Genomic DNA, 19,091 nt, shown 5'->3' on the forward strand with positions numbered 1-19,091 from the left:
TCAAACCGGAAGAAGTTCAAGAAAGAACTACACCTTCTGAAGTCCGACAGCTCGGCATACCCGATGAAGTCCAACAACCCATCAAACCGGAAGAAGTTCAAGAAAGAACTACACCTTCTGAAGTCCGCCGAGCTGCCTCATCCAAAGAACTCCGAAAAATCGCGAAGCGCGAATGATTGCAACAACCTACGTAAAAGTCACTATAGCAAGAATTATTATTCTTGGAAAAGATTTCATTTTAAAGTTTATTTTTAAGGTTTTAAAAATAAAGTCTTTTAACTTCTATACACAACTCGGTTCATTTTTTTTCTAAAAAGATTTCTAAAATATCCACAATGACAAAGTTACCTACAAGTATAGTAGGATTTGAATTTAGCTTCAATTAATACATTAGTTTAAATTTCGTTTTATCGGCACTTTGTAAGGAAGAATAATTAGGCTGAATTGTAGATTGCGGCTTCAATTAATCTTAATATCTTATGCCGTGATTTATGATTTAGGAGACTAACAAGTTGTTAGTCCTACATCCTATAAAATCAGGAATCTCAGTAGTATTTTAAGTTACATTTTACTATTTCTTTAGGTGTAGTGATAAGCCTAATTAATTTAAATTCAGTGAACAAATTTTCCAGCCGCCACAAAGGACTTGTTGGATGGGCATGGAGCAAAGAGAGAAACCATCTACTCCATTTTCGCTACTAGGTGCTTGCCAAACCAATTTATTCATTATCACTTCTCAATAATTTGCTAGGATACACGCACAGTAGCAGACTACGCTGTTGAAAATATATCAAAATAGTTCTTCCGTTCTTGCACAGATGGCGCTTTGAGATTTTGATAAATATCTTTTTAACATTGTAAATTCACTAATGATATGGTTAAGGTCCATGGGGACGCTTCCATGTGGTGTCTCTAGAGGTATTTTATGTCCCTATCTCTTTGAAAAAAAAAAAACGCGCCAAGGTCCATTTTCCCTCGCGTCGCCTGCTAGAAGCAAAACCGTGTTTTATTTGCTACATCATATGATGGACATCGGACCACCGTCCCGAAAGGCCCAGGCTTTACTTAATAAATAAAAAAAAATATGATGGACATCTACGATGAGGCTCTTAGTTTGACCTGACTTGTTGTTGTAGTAGTAGTAATAGTGCCACAGTCCTGCCTTTGGCAGTATCAAGTTTTTCGTTCGTCATCTTTGAACGTCGAGAGAAAATGTTTTTAGAGCTAGTCGAACCACAAAGAGGTCTGACTTAAGACAAATCCAGTGAGACTCAGTAATCTCTAGCATTACGAAGTATAGGAATTGTCATACTTATGGAACGTATCTTATAAACTTATGTTATTATTTTGTTATCTGTAAAACTTCGAAAACCTTGCAGTTTCTGAAAAACCGAAACTATAAAAATTTTACTTTTAGAATTTTTTCGAATCACTTAAGCCGCGTTCACACGAGACATTTTGGAACTGTTTTCAACCGTTTTAAAAAGGCAAAGGCCTAATCTTTTTTTTTTGAAAAATAATATTTGCATTTTATCGTGAAAGATGTCTGCTTTTAACAGCATAAGATTCTTTTCTGTACTGCCAAAACGGCTTCAAAGTGTCTCGTGTAAATGCGGATTTATTATAATGAATCGAATGAACGGCTTACAAGGTCACCAAAGGAAATAAAAACCTTCTGGTGGAGGAAGAAATTTTAACTGTTGATTTTTCGAGTTTATATTTAAAAATGGCGGGGAAAAAATGTAAGGAATTTATATTTAAAACGGCTGCAAGTTTCAACTGATTTCACAAATATTTAATATAATGTTCGCAGTATCATAAAGACGGGCTCTATGGCTTTAATTTAAACCCTCGCTTCGAAGCGAATGTATGGCTTAAGAGGCCAAAGAACGACACCTGAATACTCTTCGAAAGATACGCCTTCAGGTGGAGGAAGAATTTTAAACTGTTGGATGACAGCGGTGAGGTACAGAAATAGTTCCATCATGGCTTGATTCTTGCCTGGGCAGTCACGTTTACCTAATAACACGAAAGAATAGTGTTGTAAAAGCATTGAAATAATTGACACTACCTTATCAAGAAGGGATAGATTTAATTTTAGAAGTAGGAATGGAGAACGGTTAGTATTTACTTCAGTCCGACTCATAGCCCAGTATAGAGCCCCTCCCTCCAACAAGTAACGAAAAGTTTAAATTATCTTATTGGCTCACTTAAACTACGTTTTGATGACGTTGCTGACGGGGACGGCGAAAAATACGTTATTCCTTTTTACCTCTGTCGCTATGATCCGCCTCTTCTTTCACAACCCTCTGTCCCGTGGAAGGGGGTCAGGGACTTTGAGACTCGAGCAGATTGCTCTGGTCTCCATTACTACTTCTAAAATTAAATCTAGTTTTACAACTTTGGACCCAAGAAGAAAACCCCTTCATTTTTTCCAGACCTTTCAAACACTTCTGTGTATTTTTTTACACTTAAACGTAATTAAAAGTATTTACCAAATGAAAATGAAAAAAGTCTTTCGTTGACCTTCAAGGTTCCATCTTTCATCAAATAATGCTCCGGATTGAATTCGGATGGTTTATCCCAATAGGTTTCGTCATTGTGTATCGCCCAAATATTGGAAACGAGGACAGTACCCTTGGGAATGCGGTAACCTTGGACCTTAAACTCTTCCACAGCGCTAAAAAGATAGAAATGCGTATTATTGTAATGGTTGTCCTTTCCTATAAAATAGATCCTGCCCTTTACTGGGTGGAAGGCTAGTGGACGAACGTTTAGGAAGGGAGAATTTTTTCTGCATTACCATGGCCTTGCCCACTCACTATGTTAAGGGAAAAAATTATCATGCTATGAGTACGCGGGCAAACCGAAATTAATTTACGATCAACTAGAACTAATAATACCTCTATAGTCAAATTCGCTATATCCGTTGGGGAAAAATTCAAAAAAAAATAATGTTTTAGTAGAGTACTGATTGGTTGAGCAAAAAGCTAAAGCTAGAGAACGTAGCACTAGGAATACACTAACAAGTGTAGCGCTAACAGTTTCTAGTTAAAGGGGAGATACTAAAACCAATGCGGTTCATCATATCTTTAAACCAAGAAGTATAGCTAGCTACAAAGGGGAATGAAATAAATGGTTGGTCCGGTTCGGTTACCTATTTTCATCTATAGGCTTATAGCGCTAAGTTTAAGAATGGTCAGTTATGTCTAGGGGATTTGTGGGGAAATAATAAAAAGGCTGTCTTGAGAGTTACCATGATTTAATTATTTAAAAAATACTTAAGATAAGCTAACAGTTCTAACTGGTCATGACCTTTGACTTTTTAATATAACCTAACAATAATAAACACTAATCATAAAAATAAAACTAAAATACTATACAATGCATAAATAAGATAAAATAAACAGTAATTGAAATTAACGATACGTGAGTTTAGAAGTCCATAACGGGAAGTCTTATTAAGCGTCCTTTTCGCGAGGCACGGTCCCAAGGGACGAACGAACGGTATATATAGATGGGATGGTTTCCATCGGGCGAAGGTTTTAGACGATGGTGACGGCGTCCAAGTGTATCGGTCCGGTCTTTGGCTTAGAAGTCCGGCATTAGTAATGGCCCAAAGTTTAGCTCCAGTGGCAAAGTTCTTTTTAAATTCGCGATTAAGGTGAAATCGGCATACCCGCGATTAAGATAGACTCGAGATCGAGTTCTTTTAGGATCCGCGGTTAAGTCCGGTTTGGCATCGATTCCAGGATCCGCGATTAAAGTTCGGGATCGGGTTAGAGCTCTAACGTTAATTTAGGCGCGAACTATATTAGCCGCGAGGAATGGAGTCTGGTCATCTTTGGGCAGAGCCTTAGGCTGGAACTGGCCGATAACATTGGATAACTGGTCTATTGAAGGCCTGAGTATTTATGCTTTTTCTCTGGACCTTGTTGGCGAATCATCGACTGGCTTTCTTGGGTCTTTGCGTATGACGTCAATGGATACTTGACGTCAGTCCTTCCTTCATCGTCCCATTTGGGTATTTCTGGGGATCTTCGTTTTGTCCCACTCGCGCAGGTGTTAGGGTCCTTGACCGTTTGTTTCGTACATCGGGTACCGCGGGTGAAACTCTTCTTCGCGCTTATTAATGAATTCTATGTACACTTTGTTCGGTATTTTGAGTATATACACTATTTAAACTATTTACAACAATATACTTGGTAACTCTCAATGACTTATTACAATATATTTGTAAGAAGGCATGGGTTTCTATGGAGACGCTTTATACCAGTAGATAAAAATAGGGGTGTAACTTCACGGATTGTAATTTTGAGGTAGCATCGCTATTCTCCTGGCCTAAAAAATGCTAGCTAAGGGTATATGACCTTTCTATTACGACCCACGACCAGCGTTAAGGCTTTCATAGAAAGGGGGTCAAAGGGGAATTTATTTAAATAAGCTGTGGATGATCTGAGAAAATAAGTATTTTAAAGGGATAGTGAACTAAATTTAAAGGGATAGTGAAATATATTTAAAGGGATAATGAATTTCTAGTTAGATAAATAAAATGTCGTTACACAAGGGCTTTCATAAACGCAGTACCTCAACATCTATTATTTCTATTTGCCTTTGATGATATGGGAATTTTTAATTTTGTTTTAGACAATGTATTAAAATTTCAATTTAGTGTGGCCATGGCCTTTCGTAGACCAAACTTGGATTATTATTATTATATTCGGTTCCAAATAACTTATTTTTCAAAGTTTAAACAGAAGTAAGATGAGACTAGAAGTAAAGAGCTCTAGCATTGGTAGTAGATCCTGGCACTAGTGAACAAATTCGAGAATTATGCAGCTTCCATCGCGCCTACACTAGAGAGAAAAAAATCGGTCGAGTTCCAAAAATATTTCCTACCCCCTTCCCCTCAACCTAAAGCCGCGGAACACGGACGCGGGTGCTTGAATCTGGTTCGGCCGTCTGCCACCACGAGCGTCTCACGTTTTGGAGGGAAAATTCAGAAACCGCTACCAGAGGGCCAACCGTTGGTGTGTTATCAAGAATATTCACTTTCGCCAAGTGAAGAATTTGGTTACCTCGATACTTCTAGTCTCATCTTACTTCTGGTTTAAATAAATAAAGGTTTTAGTTCGCATACCATCTAACTGAGCTAACGGGGAGAAGAGGTTTATATCTCTGTCCCTCCATAATGGTTGCAACGGTGTAAGGTAGTTTGTATCGGTCTTCCCACTTTGGTTTTTGATCTCGACCGAAAACCTCTTTTATTTCCTGGTAAATTCTATCTTGTATGTGTTGATGCTCAGCCATGAACAGAAACATCCATTCCATGGACGTACGCACAGTATCAGTGCCCCCGGTTAAAATTATCTGAATGTCACTATTCAAAAAGCCATCTGAAATGTCAGTAAAAGTACGTATTGTAAGAAAGGAACAAGTCTCAGCCTCTAGCCTTATTATTAGGCCTACAAACCATTGTATAATTCGCTGTTCTTATTAGATCTCTGACGCAGTAGACATAAATCGATATAGTCCCTCGGGTTATCAGGGTCTAGAGTTTTCTTGTGCATTTCGATTTCATTTCTGAGATTATTTTAAATTAAGAATAATTAAATCAATACAGGCAGAAGTATAATATAATACTTCTCTTCGAGAGAAGTGTACCACAAAGCGGGGTAAAGGCTCTTTCAGACGATCCACCTTTTTGACTCCGCTTGATGGGTCAACTAGTTGAATCAACTAGTTTGGATCGTGTGAATAGACGCTGGATGAGTTGAGTCACCAAAGAAGTTGGCTAGGAAAAATTGGATCAGTGATCCAATTTTTGCTGACTCAACTTTTTCATTTCATTTCTCCAGCCAATCAAAAGAATTACAAAAAAAAAGCCTTTTTCGCTGCTTATTTCGTAATTGCCAAGGTAGGTAGCGCTTAAAAAGTTCCATTTGGCGGTAAAAGTTTAGTCGCGTGAATAGGAAGGATTTATTTCACTTTTCCCTTCATAAGTTGGGCAAGTTGATACAACTTTTTGACCCATCGAGCGACGAGCCGAGTCAAAAAGTTGGATAGTCTGAAAGAGCCTTAAGTGAAACGTCATTCTTCCCAACATAGCAACATTTGGAGCAAGGTTACTAGTCTGTACCAAGCCTTTGATACCAGGCGTCGCTTTACTAGAATCTATGACGTTTCACCCACGTCACTTTATGAAAAGCTCTCAGTAACTAGTGACAAACTTATGGAACGTATCTTATGAACTTATGATATTATGCTAGTGGTCATGATTTCCATTTTCTTATACCTTATAAAGTCCTCGGCCTGCTTCGTTGAGTTCTTCAACTTTATTTGTTCGGGAAAAATTCGATTCCATATGAAACGTAGTTTGGCGAAATACAAAGTGATAGCTGTGATGTTTCCTTGGTCCAGTATTCTCCTTTGTTGTTCAAAAGTCGCCTTGACGAAGGGATGGTCGTTGGGCAAACTTCTTCCAAATAGGTATTTGTAAAGAGTGTTGTTCGTGCCCTCTCGCAGATATTCTCTGATGTTCACCACGGTGTCTTTATCTCCTTTGCGTAAAACCGAGATGAACTCCGAGATTTCTTCCTGTTAATCGAAATAAGCAATTTTTCTACCTTACGTACATGATAAAACTAGTAGAGTGTTTCCCTAACAGTGTGTCGACACATTACTGTGTCCGAATAATGCCTTGAATGATTTTAAACATCGAAATATAATTTATCCGTTTGACTTACGTATAAAATGGTCTGCAAGTGTGGATACCCTGCATCTGCTCTGAAAAGATTCCTGAAGTATCCAGTAAAACGTTTTCTATGTTCTTTCCATAGAAGGCCATTCGCGGTACCAAAATCTGTAATAGTCATGAGTTGGAGAATTTCATTATGTTAAGAACATAGCTTCCTTAAAACTGCGTATTAAAATCAAGGCTTATAAATGCACGTTTCGTTTCCTCCCAGCTAACGAAAACCAAATTACCTGATTCTTGAAGGGAAAACTCGCGTATCTGAAAACAGATTTAACTTTACCGGGTCTGCAATACGAAATGTGCGAGTACCGAAACCAAAAACTTTCTGACACACCGAATGCCTTAGAAGACGAAAGACATTTTTGCCAAGAAAAATTAAAACGATGTCTTAATATTAAGTTAGAGCCCTGATTGGTGGAGCCAGAAGTGAGATGAGACTAGAAGTAGAGCTCGGCATTTTCGATCAATTATCCACAAATTGGTGGATAACCGATTATTTATAAACAAATTTGTGGATTATAATACGATTTAACATGTAAGTTCTGTGGATAATTTTCGGGTATGGATAAAGATAAAATAAAGTAGATAATTGATCGAAAATGCCGAGCTCTAACTAGAAGTGAAGGGCTCTAGCATTGATAGTAGATCCTGACACTAGTGAACAAATTTGAGGATTTTATACCGCTTCCATCGCGCCTACACTAGAGAGAAAAAAATTGGTCGAGTTCCAAAAACATTTCCTACCCCCTTCCCCTCAACCTAAAGCCGCGCAACACGGACGCGGGTGCTTGAATCTAGTTCGGCCGTCTACCACCGCGAGCGTCTCACGTTTTGGAGGGGAAATTCTGAAACCACCACCAGAGGGCCAACCGTTGGTGTGTTATCAAGAATATTCACTTTAGCCGAGTGAAGAATTTGGTTAGCTCAGTACTTCTGGTGCATCTAAGAAGCTACACGAGACTTGGGGAAATACGCAAACCTCATACTAGACCCTAAGGAATTCTCTCACCCACCCGAGTGCCCTTACTTTCTGTTTCTCTTTAGTTACTATTAAAATGAAAGTGTATTGTCAAAACAACACTTATATTAATAGAATAGTGGTGAAGGTGAAAACATTTGTCGTGATTCATTTAATTTCTTCAAATTGAAACCTTGAATTATGATTCAAAATAACACTGCAAAATCAGCCTCATAGTTTTTATCGACGAAAAGCACTAATTAATTATCGTTTAAAACTATACACGATTTAATCAATCAGGGACAGATGTAATTTTAGAAGCAGGAATGGACAACAGAGTAATGTTGGCGCGTCAAAGTACCGGACCACCTTCGTCGGGACGGGGGGGTATGAAAGAAGAGGCGGGTCATAGCGACATAGCTAAAAAGGAATTACGTATTTTTTGCCGTCCCAGTCAGCAACGTCATCAAAACGTAGTTTAAGTGAGGCTATATGATAATTTAAAGTTTTCGTTACGTGTTGAAAGGAGGGGCTCTATATTGGGCTATGAGTCGGACTGAAGTAAAAACTAACCATTCTCCATTCCTGCTTCTAAAATTACATCTATCCCTGGCTAAACTAAATGAGTCAACTCGAGTTAGTATATTATTTAGGCTCGTGTGACTAGAAATTGGATAAGCAACTGTAAAGAGTTGGAGATAAAAATGACCCGTTAAACAGCAATGAATAACATGATTTTAAAGTTTCCAATTCCATTTTCATACATAACCTCTATCTATTACAAGGGAAGGATATTTATAGGTCTGTGCCAGCGCTAGTTGAGCGTCGAAAGCTCGATCGAGCCTAGAGCCGATAAGCAACTTTTGAAAAGCTCGATAATGGCTCGAGACCAAGTCTTAAGTTTATCGAGCTTCAATCTGTGGACGGTGAGACTCGAGATTAGGTTAAAGGTCAGGAATTACCATCTAGCACAATCTGCTGAAATCTTGAGACATTTCATTTGCGCCCGACATAGTAAATTGTTCTGTTTTTTTTTATTGGTAAGATTCGTATCCTTTTTGTAAGCCCACATTTCATATGCTCTTAAAGTTGTTTTAAGTTTTACTTTCAATTTTAGGTAAAGAAAAAAAATGAAAAATCATTCTTTAAGTTCCAGTTTTACTTTTGGGTACAGAAAAATACGCTTGGTTTGTTTTATCAATGCGATTGTCTGTACACGTCAGTACTTTCGATTAGTGATAGTAGGATTCAAGTGTCTATCTGTTAGGCCCCTATATTTACGAATTAATAAGGTTTTCCTTTTACTAAGCACAGTGATTGAAAATTAAGAGCAAAAATTGATACTCGTTAAGGCTCGCCATAGAACTTCAATTTAACATTATATCATTTGGTTATTTAGGTACTTTTGGTTAAGGAAAAATGTTAAAAGTCAATTCTTACGTTCGAACTTGGAAAGATTATGAAAAGCCTGAGATGGTCGACCAGTCGTTTCCTCTTTTCGAAAGACTTCCGTCGTCGTTTCAAAAGTGTTCAAGACGACCACATAAATTTGGCCGATTGAAATGCTAGTATAGATAAAGTTAATTATCACCACTACTTATTTATTTGTCCTGTGGTACTCGAAAAATCTAAGACAAATAGTTTCACCAACCAAGCAGTCCTCTTTTTTAATGATCTCAGGGATAGATTTAATTTTAGAAGTAGGAATGGAGAACGGTTAGTATTTACTCCAGTCCAACTCATAGCCCAATATAGAGCCCCTTCCTCCAACACGTAACGATAAGTTTAAACTATCTTATTGGCTCACTTAAACTACGTTTTGATGACGTTGCTGACGTTGACGGCGAAAAAATACGTAATTCCTTTTCACCTCTGTCGCTATGACCCGCCTCTTCTTTCATACTCCTTCGTCCCGTGGAAGGGGGTCCGGGACTTTGACGCGCGCCCAGGCTACTTTGTTCTCCATTCCTGCTTCTAAAATTAAATCTATCCCTGATGATCTTTACCTATTTCCTCTCTCCTAGCAAAATTATTTGACTTTTGAGGAATACGGGGTTTTAGAATATTTTTACATCTTTGTCATCAGAAACAGACGAATCAAACCTAAGACCATTAAACACAGATGGACTGGAATGGAGATACAGCGCGTGGTTCGTGGCCAGCGTCTCTCTAGCGCCACACCACAATTCCAACTCAAACCACAGCCTTAACATGATATATGAGTCGAAAAGTTTCGGGACTATTGGCTACGACAGGTGATGCTGTTATGAGAAACAGGGATTTTAGCTTATCATTCCAGTTCACCTGTATTTAATGGTCTTAGATCAAACTTTGTCTGCGCTCTTCTTACTTTCTGTTACATTTATTGCCTTAATTTTTTATGCGCTTTTTCGAATTACAAAGAAACGAAATCTAAGTAAGCTGTTGCTGTCTTTGATAAGATCTGATAACGACTTCAATGTTTAAAGATGAGTTTTTAAGTGGATATAACCTTATATTGAATTATGTTCAATTACCATTTTATCGGTACTTGAAAATTAAAAAAAAAATAAATGTACTCTTTTTTCAGATACGATATTTTTACGTCCCTAGTCTTTTGGGGAGGAATTGAAATGAGAGAAAGACATTTTTGTGAAACGGAAATAAATAGGCCTAATTTTATTTAATTTGGTGGAAATGAGATTGAGAGATATAAGGCATGGAGGACGGATGGCAGAGGGAGAAAGTTGAAATATGCTTGTTAATTCGCCTTCTAGCGGCAGATAGTAGTAAACCGGATAGTGGGGGGCATATGGGGGAATCAACGTTCTAGAGAGGGAAGCAGCTAACGTCTTACTTTGTCTAGATGGCGCTAGCTTTTTCCGGCATTTGACTCAGTATTTTTATAACCCCACCCGTCCATTTTGGGGCTGAAAAGCGGGAAGTAAGCTTAACGTTGGTTGTTTAGTCGCTTAGTATGGGGCTCAATGGGCAGCCATCGGTCCTTCAGTATTGCTTAGTCCATGTATAAGGGGACACCAAGTCATTGATCAATAGATTTACATGAAAGTAACCCACAAATTTAAATAACCAATGCCTTTGGTACAATTGATTTCGTCAAATTAATGTATATAGTGCTGTCAATAAGAATAATTGTACGTCATTTCACAGGGGGTTTTTATCATCTTGTTATTTAGTCATACTCTAGCGCCATCTTTCGTTCAAATATTTTAGAAACAAAATTTAAACCAAAATAAGCCGTCACAACTAAGGTTCAATATAGTAACAAACATGGCCGTCGTGGCAAATAATCTGGACAATATTCTAAGTTTTGTTGTAGAGATGGGGCTTCAAGTTTATAAGATATTTTCCACAACCATGACACTGCCTATACTTTACAGCTCGAGCTGGTTTGAGAATGACGCGAGAATAGAATACACTCGGTTTTGCAGTCCGTCTTCCTATTTAGTCTATACTAAGCCTTTGACAGCGCCTCACCAGGCGTCGCTTTAGGAAAATCTTTGACGTTCTACCTACGTCATTTCATGACAAGTTCTTAAAAGTAACCAGTGACAAACTTATGGAACATATCTTATGAACTTATGGACTACAAATTCAATTTCTCTGTATGCAAATCCCATTCAAACAATCAATGTATAACAACAACGTGATTGGAGAAATATCTAGATTTATCGCCAAAATTATTTGAAAGCTTACCCAAAAATGGGTCCGTATCTTTTACCCAGTTCTTTAAACTGCTTGTGCAGATTTTGTCCCAAGAAGGGCCGGTAGCCGATGAGGGGCAGACCCCACGGTCCAGGTGGAAGATCTTTTCGCCATCGTGAATAGTAATTTACCAATACTGAAAAAACGGCGAGTGCAACGGCGAATATAACGAATTCGGAATTCCACTTGTATGAAGTTAACCGTTCACCAAAAATATCCATGCTTATCTGTCACCACACTCTGAAACGGTTAAACGTTTATACACTTTCATTATAAGCAACATAATTACGATAAATATGACACAAGAAAAGACAGAGATATAAAACCTCTTCACTCAAACTAGTTCAGAAACCAAGAACACAAGACACGTTAAAAAATAAAAATTTAAATTTAATCGTAAGTAAGCATGGCACTTGCCGTGATGCAAATTTTATCAAGTAAGGTTTGTTCATTTTGGTGTCATACTTATTGCTATCCTGTCACTTAACTTTGCTTCAATTAAATATAAGATAAGAATCATATTAAATGATTTCAAGGCCTTCCCTTTTTTTAGAAATAACTCAGCTTATAAAAAAGTTTATCTCATAATTTCTAGGTATTACTCGTTTCTGATTACTTGTAATTTCACCACCTCGGGGCAGGAGCTCTTAAACGTAGCTTGTAATATGATCCTCTTATCCCCCACTAAATGGTTCGGTGTGTTAGGACGTGATTTTTAGCCACATCGTAGTATACGATAGGCTCTTAGTTTGACCCGAGCCGTAATACTAGTTGTAGTAGTAGTAGTAGTTGTGGCCGGAGTTTTCGCTCTCGTTTTAGCTTAAAAGAAACTTAATAGTACCTCAACCCACCAATAGGCGGAACTGAGCTCGGTTACAGATTTTATTTTGTTTGAAAATTTCAGGGACAGATGTAATTTTAGAAGCAGGAATGGAGAGCAGAGTAATGTGGACGCGCGTCAAAGTCCCGAACCCCCTTCCACGGGACGGGCGGGGGGGGGGGTTGAAAGAAGAGGCGGGTCAAAGCGACAGAGGTGAAAAGGAGTTACGTATTTTTCGCCGTCAAAAGTTTCAGCCGGGAATCGAACCGGTGTCACTTGCGCAACAGTAAGACACTGTACCATCGTACCATTAAGGCTTAACATATCTTCCTAGTTTTTTATAATTTAGTGTATCTCTAAAGTGTCGGGGATGTGGGGTCGAATATTTCTGAATTTGTATCTTTGGGGTCGTTTTTCTTCTTTTATTTTTATTTACGTGCTAATTAAATAGATAGCGATGTGGCTACTTTTATGGCCCAGCCCTTGGGTTATCTTGTTCTTAACAGACTCGCGATCGCCATTTATCAGTGCCATTTTTTGGAACATTATGTTGAATATCACGGTTTTGGTGTTTTTACATTTCCAATGGAGCGAAATTTGAGCCTTACAAAATAATTATGTTATTTCTAAAACGTAACGTATAATAAACACAGGCTGCCTGGGACTGGCTAATCATGTATGATCATAACTGGGTCTCCATCTAGTGGAAATAAACAATAGCAAACGAATGCTTTTTTGATTTAGATATAGTTTGAAGACACGATCATGTTTTAAAACTGAGTTAAATAACTTAATGTTGTTACATGAAAATCAAAAATTTAAAATGAGTAACAGAAGAGACTCAGCCCACAAGTCATAGCTGTGGTCAATTCTGGTGGGAGCCTCTGTCGTTCTCCTTAACACTATGAAGTTTTAACCTAACCTATCCTAAGCTTTCGCCAAAAAATATTTGAACTGGAAAATTGAAACTATATATTTCTTCATAAACAACTCCATTCATGTTTCTGTCCCAAATTTAATGATTTATTTAAAAGGCACTATACCTTTAAAAACTTGTGATATAATGACTTAACCTTATTCTGAATCAGACATCTTGAAAAATAGGCTCACATTCAGGGTCAACTATAACTAAAAGTCGCCTGAATACTCTTAGTTACACTAATAAGTTCGTAGTTCGATATAATCAATAATTCTTATCGTGTGTAAAAGTTTTAATGCATTAGAGATATTATCAGATTTGGTAGGGTTGGATCATTAACCTTCATAGTTTTTTATATTGAAAACTGTTTAAATAATAAAGTGGTATGATTTGCTTATGATCGCAATAATATAAGAAAAATTATCAAATACCGGTGACAAATTAAATGCATTTGGCATTATATAAGGTCCCATCTGTGATTTGCAAAATTTTACAAGGCCATATTAAAATGTTCAACAATTACAAAAATTCTTTGCAACTCTTAACTTGTAAATACTTAAAGGACAATGAAACGGTCCAATAAAACAACAACATTTTAAAAGGTTTTTAAATTGATGAAAAAATAGAATCTTTAACAAAACTTACCAAACACTTCCCATTAATTTTATAAAAATGAAAGTATTATGTTGCAGATATGTTAAGCCTAACTCCTTTTTTAATAAACGTAGAGAATTTTATACTTTTGTTTTAAATACCGCTAGCCAATTACACCTCTGATCTGACAGGAAATCGCTAACGTGGTGTTGCGGTCACTTATTGGTTATAAGTTTCCCATGCAAAAATATACACACTCCGTTTTTAAAAACATTAGCACTAGGCTTAACAAATCCTTATCGTCAAAACTTTAATTATTATTTATATTACATTTACGGAAAGCGTTTGTAAATTAAGTTCCTCAATAATTTTCATCTGGTTTTGTCAACCACTATCGATTTAAATGTAATTGGCCGTACCTTTCAATAATTTTTCTTTAAGTTCAACAACAAAATAAGTTAAAAATAAAAAACTTTACCCCTACTTTTTCGTACTGGGCACCACCTTAATCAGAACCGTAGCGCAATTGTACTCACAGAACCTGTTCACATACGAGAGATTTTGCTATTTATCTAAATTTTTCGTAGGAACAAGTCGGGTAATTGGATGATAACTATCTCTTCCATAGATATAAGAAACATTGAAATTGATTAACGTTAATTCCATATGTATTATAATATCTATACGTTGGACACTTTTAATTGCAGTAACGTTATATTTGCAGGGAAGATTTGTTCCCGCGTTCTTGATAAGGGTTCTACCTTAAAGGGTTTGCGAATTTACAATTTCATATAATATTTTAGCACGAAAGTGGTATTATATTACACTTTAAAAATACCAAGTTTTTAATATAATTGAAAGTTTCTATTTTTAAAATCCATTGAAAAATCACCAAAACTGAGTTTCGATACATCAACAATTTTGTCTTGTCGAGCTTGTTCGCCCGTTTGATGACATCACAATGACGCGAGGAAAAAAAGAGAGGGGGATCCTATAAGCGCGAGGCATACGTCTCTCGAGCTTCTCGCCAGTCTAAACTCTGGGTCTGATAGCGGAGAGAGTGGCGCCATCTCGCGTGAAAAATATATGTGACGTCAGCCTACAGGGAAACGTTGTAGCCTTTGTAGTAGTGGATTTCAAATAATTTCATATGAAGCATTTTCAAATGCATATTGCCAAATAAGCAGAAATCGGAGAATTAAAAGCTTGATATTTTTGAATTCACAGAAATTAATTCAATCCTTTGTTATATAAATCAGAGGTTTTTCAAACGAAGCTTCTCATTCCCTTTATTATAGAAATATTTAGTAAGGTGGTAATTGGCACTACCTTACCAGCCGTCGCTTCCGTGAAAATGTCGACAAATATCAGTAGAATAATATCATAAGTTTACAAGTTATGTTCCATAAGTATATGACACTGCTAATGGTAATTCTAGAGACTTACTGAGAGTTAGTTCGAGAACGACAAGCGAGAATTGACTACACTCGGTTTTGCAGTCCATCTTCCTATAAAGTCTGTACTAATTGCGGAGCCTTACCAGACGTAGCTTCAGGAGAATCTACGAGGCTTCATCTACGTCACTCTCACAAGTTCCCACTAACCAGTGACAAACTTATGGCACATATCTTATGAACTTATGATATAAGTATAACACATCTTATTGACCTAATTCTGAATTTTTTAAGAATGGTTTTGTTCCTTTGTAATGGAAAGGGCTTTCAGATGAAAACCTAAAGATTAGAAAGTCCTCATTAATATCCATTAAATTTGCCCACCAAGGTTCGCTCCAATGACAGCTTTGATTGACAAAAACAAGTTGGCTTACGAAAAACACGTGTTACTCGCAAACGCACCTTAATGAATTTCTCACCTATTTAATTACCACTAAATGAAACCATTTTACCCATACAGGGCCCCTTTGCTTTCCCAGACAAACGCACAGCCTTAAATTGATTTTTAAATGGAACAGAGCCTTGATTATTTAATAAATAAGCTTAAAAATTACAATTAGAGTTTAATTGATGAGTTAAATAATGTAACAAGATCAAGGAGTATCTTGTCCTTCAAACTAAAATAATAACATTATTATTAGAAGTAAAATTAAAGAAATATTCTCTTCGAAATGATTTATATTCTCATCGAAATGTTTTATGTTCTCTTCAGAGTGTTTATTGTCTCTCCAAAGTGTTGATTGTCTCTCCAAAATGTTTTAAGTTCTCTTCGAAATATTTTATACTCCCTTCGAAATGTTTTATATTCTCTTCGAAATTTTTTTGTTCTCTTCGAAATGTTTTATGTTCTCTTCGAAATGTTTTATGTTACCTTCAAAATGTTTCATATTCTCTTCGAAATGTTTTATACTCTCTTCAAAATGTTTTAACTTCTCTTCAAAATGTTTTAACTTCTCTTCGAATATTTTTTCAATAAAATGTCTGTGATAAGTATCGAATAAAATGCCTTGCCCAAACCTTTCATAGATTTGAAACAATTTTGCAGAAACGTTGCTGTTGCTCTTTGGTAGTAGGTTCACACAAAGAATTATTTTTCGAATCCCCGTATATCTTTAAAAATGGCGACCTGAAAAGATAAACCAAAAACAAAAATTCCTTAAGAAATAACGACCGTACGTGTGAACTGATTTAATTAATATTTCGTTTATTGATTGAAATCTACATGTTACCTATAGACGAACTTAATAGCTTCGGGGTTCAAAATACAACAATAACTAAAAAGATATCCTGATGGGCAAATCAAATTCCCAAGCCGATTTATACGCTTCGAAGTCCCTCACAATTACCTATATCTATGATTTCAACATTATCATAACAAACTCAAACTGTTCTGCGCAATACAGTGAATAAAGATAAAGACAGAACAACAAATATTTGCTTAACGACTACCTTACTATCATTCCTAACTACTTTCACGTACATTCACCCAATCTCAGTGACCGAGTAAATAAGGAAAACCCAGACCAATTAAATTGAACTCGTATTTAGCATTATGAGATACGAGTTAGTTGGGGAATTTGCGTAACGATGATAATAATATTTACTCACATCGAAGTTGGGTTTACCACTTAGAAAAAAACCTCAAGAATAATTTATATAGAGGTAAGAAACTTTAGTTGTATATTGGGATTTACAATGGCCTCGGAAGCAATTTATTAAATTTTCTAGTTACTTTTTTTAATTTGTGGAAGAACAAGGATAATTTTGTCACTAATGGGGTTGCCATTTTATAAAATAGCGGAGGGCATGTTTAACTCAAAAATATATGAAGACCGTAGCGAACGAGTACACTAAATATTAATGAAATTCGTTTTACATGTAAAATCAAGGTTATTTCTTAAGAAAGATGTAGGGAACAATTGGAAAAATCTTTCTTAAGGCTCTTTCAGACGATCCAACTTTTTGACTCAGCTTGATGGGTCAACTCGAGTTGAATCAAGTAGTTGGATCGTGTGAATAGACGCTGGATGAGTTGAGTCACCAAAAAAGTTGTCTAGGAAAAATTGGATCAATGATTCAATTTTTGCTGACTCAACTTTTTAAGTTCATTTCTCCAGCCAATCAAAATGAATTACAAAAAAAGCCTTTTTCACGGGTTATTTCGTAAGTGCCAAGGTAGGTGGCGCTTAAAAAATTCCATTTGGCGGTAAAAGTTTAGTCGTGTGAACAGGAAGGATTTACTTCACTTTTCCCTTTAAACGTTCGGCAAATTGATACAACTTTTTGACCCATCGAGCTGAGTCAAAAAGTTGGATCGTCTGAAAGAGCCTTTAATATGCACATACTAAAAATAAAATTAGCGTCCCTGCAAGCTGAAAAGCTTCTAAGGTAAAACGGTGTAACCTGTAGCTGGGCATCGATTATCTGCCGGCCAATGAGGCAATTAGTCCTTTAGATCTTTTACTTAGCTATCGGGCGTTGTACACGTGTTATAAGTGAGTGGACATCGGGAACGGTTTAGACCTACATCCATTTTATATACATACTAAACTCAAAACAGTTTTAGAACCTTGGGTATAAAATATCTGGTGAACCTTGTAAGAGTATGCGGTTCCCGAAGTAGCGCAATGCGGTTTGAAAAAAAAAAATCATCATCACAGTTCAAAACTGCTGTTTTGGAAATACCAGTGTTCTAATGGAGTTACGAACAATTTTTAACCCTATAGTTTGCCTTGCCTATAGAGTAAAACTAGAAAATCATACCCTAACCATGGACCAACAATACTAAAGGACGGATTGCAGCTCATAGAGCCTAATAATGATTAAGCTACAAAACAACCAATTTTAAGATAACGTTCCCCTTTTCAGCCCCAAAAGGGAGGTGGTTATGAAAAATACTGAGCCAAATCCCATAAAAAGCTATCGCCATCCAAACAAACAAGGCTTTGTTAGCTCAGCTGCTCATGAAAAAAATAATATAAAACGTAAAGATCATTTTTTAATAAACAATGTTTAAATTACATTTTATTAAAGGTATGTTGTTATTATACTATATATTTAAACCAGGGATAGATTTAATTTTAGAAGTTGGTATGGAGAACGATAAGTATTTACTTCAGTGCCACTCATAGCCCAGTATAGAGCCCCTCTCTCCAGTATGTAACGAAAAGTTTAAATTATCTTATTGGCTCACTTAAAATACGTTTTGATGACGCAGCTGATGGCGAAAAATACGTAATTTTTTAACCTGTTTCACTATGACCCGCCTCTTCTTTCATACCCCTTTGTCCCGTGGAAGGAGGACCGGGACTTTGACGCGCGCCCATATTACACTGTTCCCCATTCCTACTTCTAAAATTAAATCTATCCTGTTTAAACATAACAATTTAAAGGCTATTGAATGAATTTTTAAGCAATGCAACGGCTTCTCTTTTTAAAACAACGTTGATTCTATTCTAATCCTCCAATCTCGTTTTCTCCAAGGAAATGAGCAGGAAGCCAGTGTGAATCCGTTAAACCAACCATTACTGATGTTTTTGTCACGTGGCTAATGTTCCCCCCCCCACAGTTTCTCAGTCTCTCTTTAAAGCGTTGATTCGCTCTTATTCCCCCATATCCTGTTTGTAACTATCTGCCGCTAGAAAGCGAATTAACACGTATTTTTCAATATAATGCTCGTCCATGTCCTAATCTTATCTCATTAGACGTAATTTTTACCATTCTTACACTATTGATGTTCAAGTAACCAAACCTAACCTATTTTTATACTATTGGGATTCAGACAACAAAATTTAACCAAACCTTTCTTTATACTATTGGGGTTCGAATAACCAAACGTAACCACGGTAACCTGACTTATAATGCAATTGGGGTTTAAATAACAA

The 19,091-nt window shown here is 36.7% G+C and overlaps 1 protein-coding gene across 1 annotated transcript; it reads right to left on the reverse strand.

The window, feature by feature from the left end:
- Positions 1-1,747: 1,747 nt before the first annotated feature.
- LOC149713126 (cytochrome P450 2A3-like) lies at positions 1,748-18,533 on the reverse strand. The gene is made up of 9 exons (XM_089849419.1): positions 18,455-18,533; positions 11,412-11,556; positions 9,156-9,280; positions 6,747-6,862; positions 6,296-6,597; positions 5,474-5,583; positions 5,141-5,396; positions 2,496-2,680; positions 1,748-2,019 (listed from the first exon to the last, which is right to left on the reverse strand). Exons 1-9 carry the CDS (start codon positions 18,531-18,533, stop codon positions 1,844-1,846), a joined length of 1,494 nt encoding a protein of 497 aa, XP_089705545.1. The 3' UTR covers positions 1,748-1,843.
- Positions 18,534-19,091: the final 558 nt, after the last annotated feature.

This window comes from Phalangium opilio, unplaced genomic scaffold (assembly GCF_054372755.1).
Source record: "Phalangium opilio isolate 3A_F unplaced genomic scaffold, DU_Popi_V2 ptg000009l_1, whole genome shotgun sequence".
Lineage (NCBI taxonomy): Eukaryota > Metazoa > Arthropoda > Arachnida > Opiliones > Phalangiidae > Phalangium > Phalangium opilio.

Coding starts and splice junctions, on each gene's coding strand:
- LOC149713126 (XM_089849419.1), bottom strand. CDS start 18,533: ATGGGCGCGCGTCAAAGTCCCGGTCCTCCTTCCACGGGACAAAGGGGT. Junction 9,281..11,411: donor AGATACGGACCCATTTTTGG/GTAAGCTTTCAA, acceptor TATCTATACTAG/CATTTCAATCGGCCAAATTT. Junction 6,863..9,155: donor TAATCTTTCCAAGTTCGAAC/GTAAGAATTGAC, acceptor TGACTATTACAG/ATTTTGGTACCGCGAATGGC.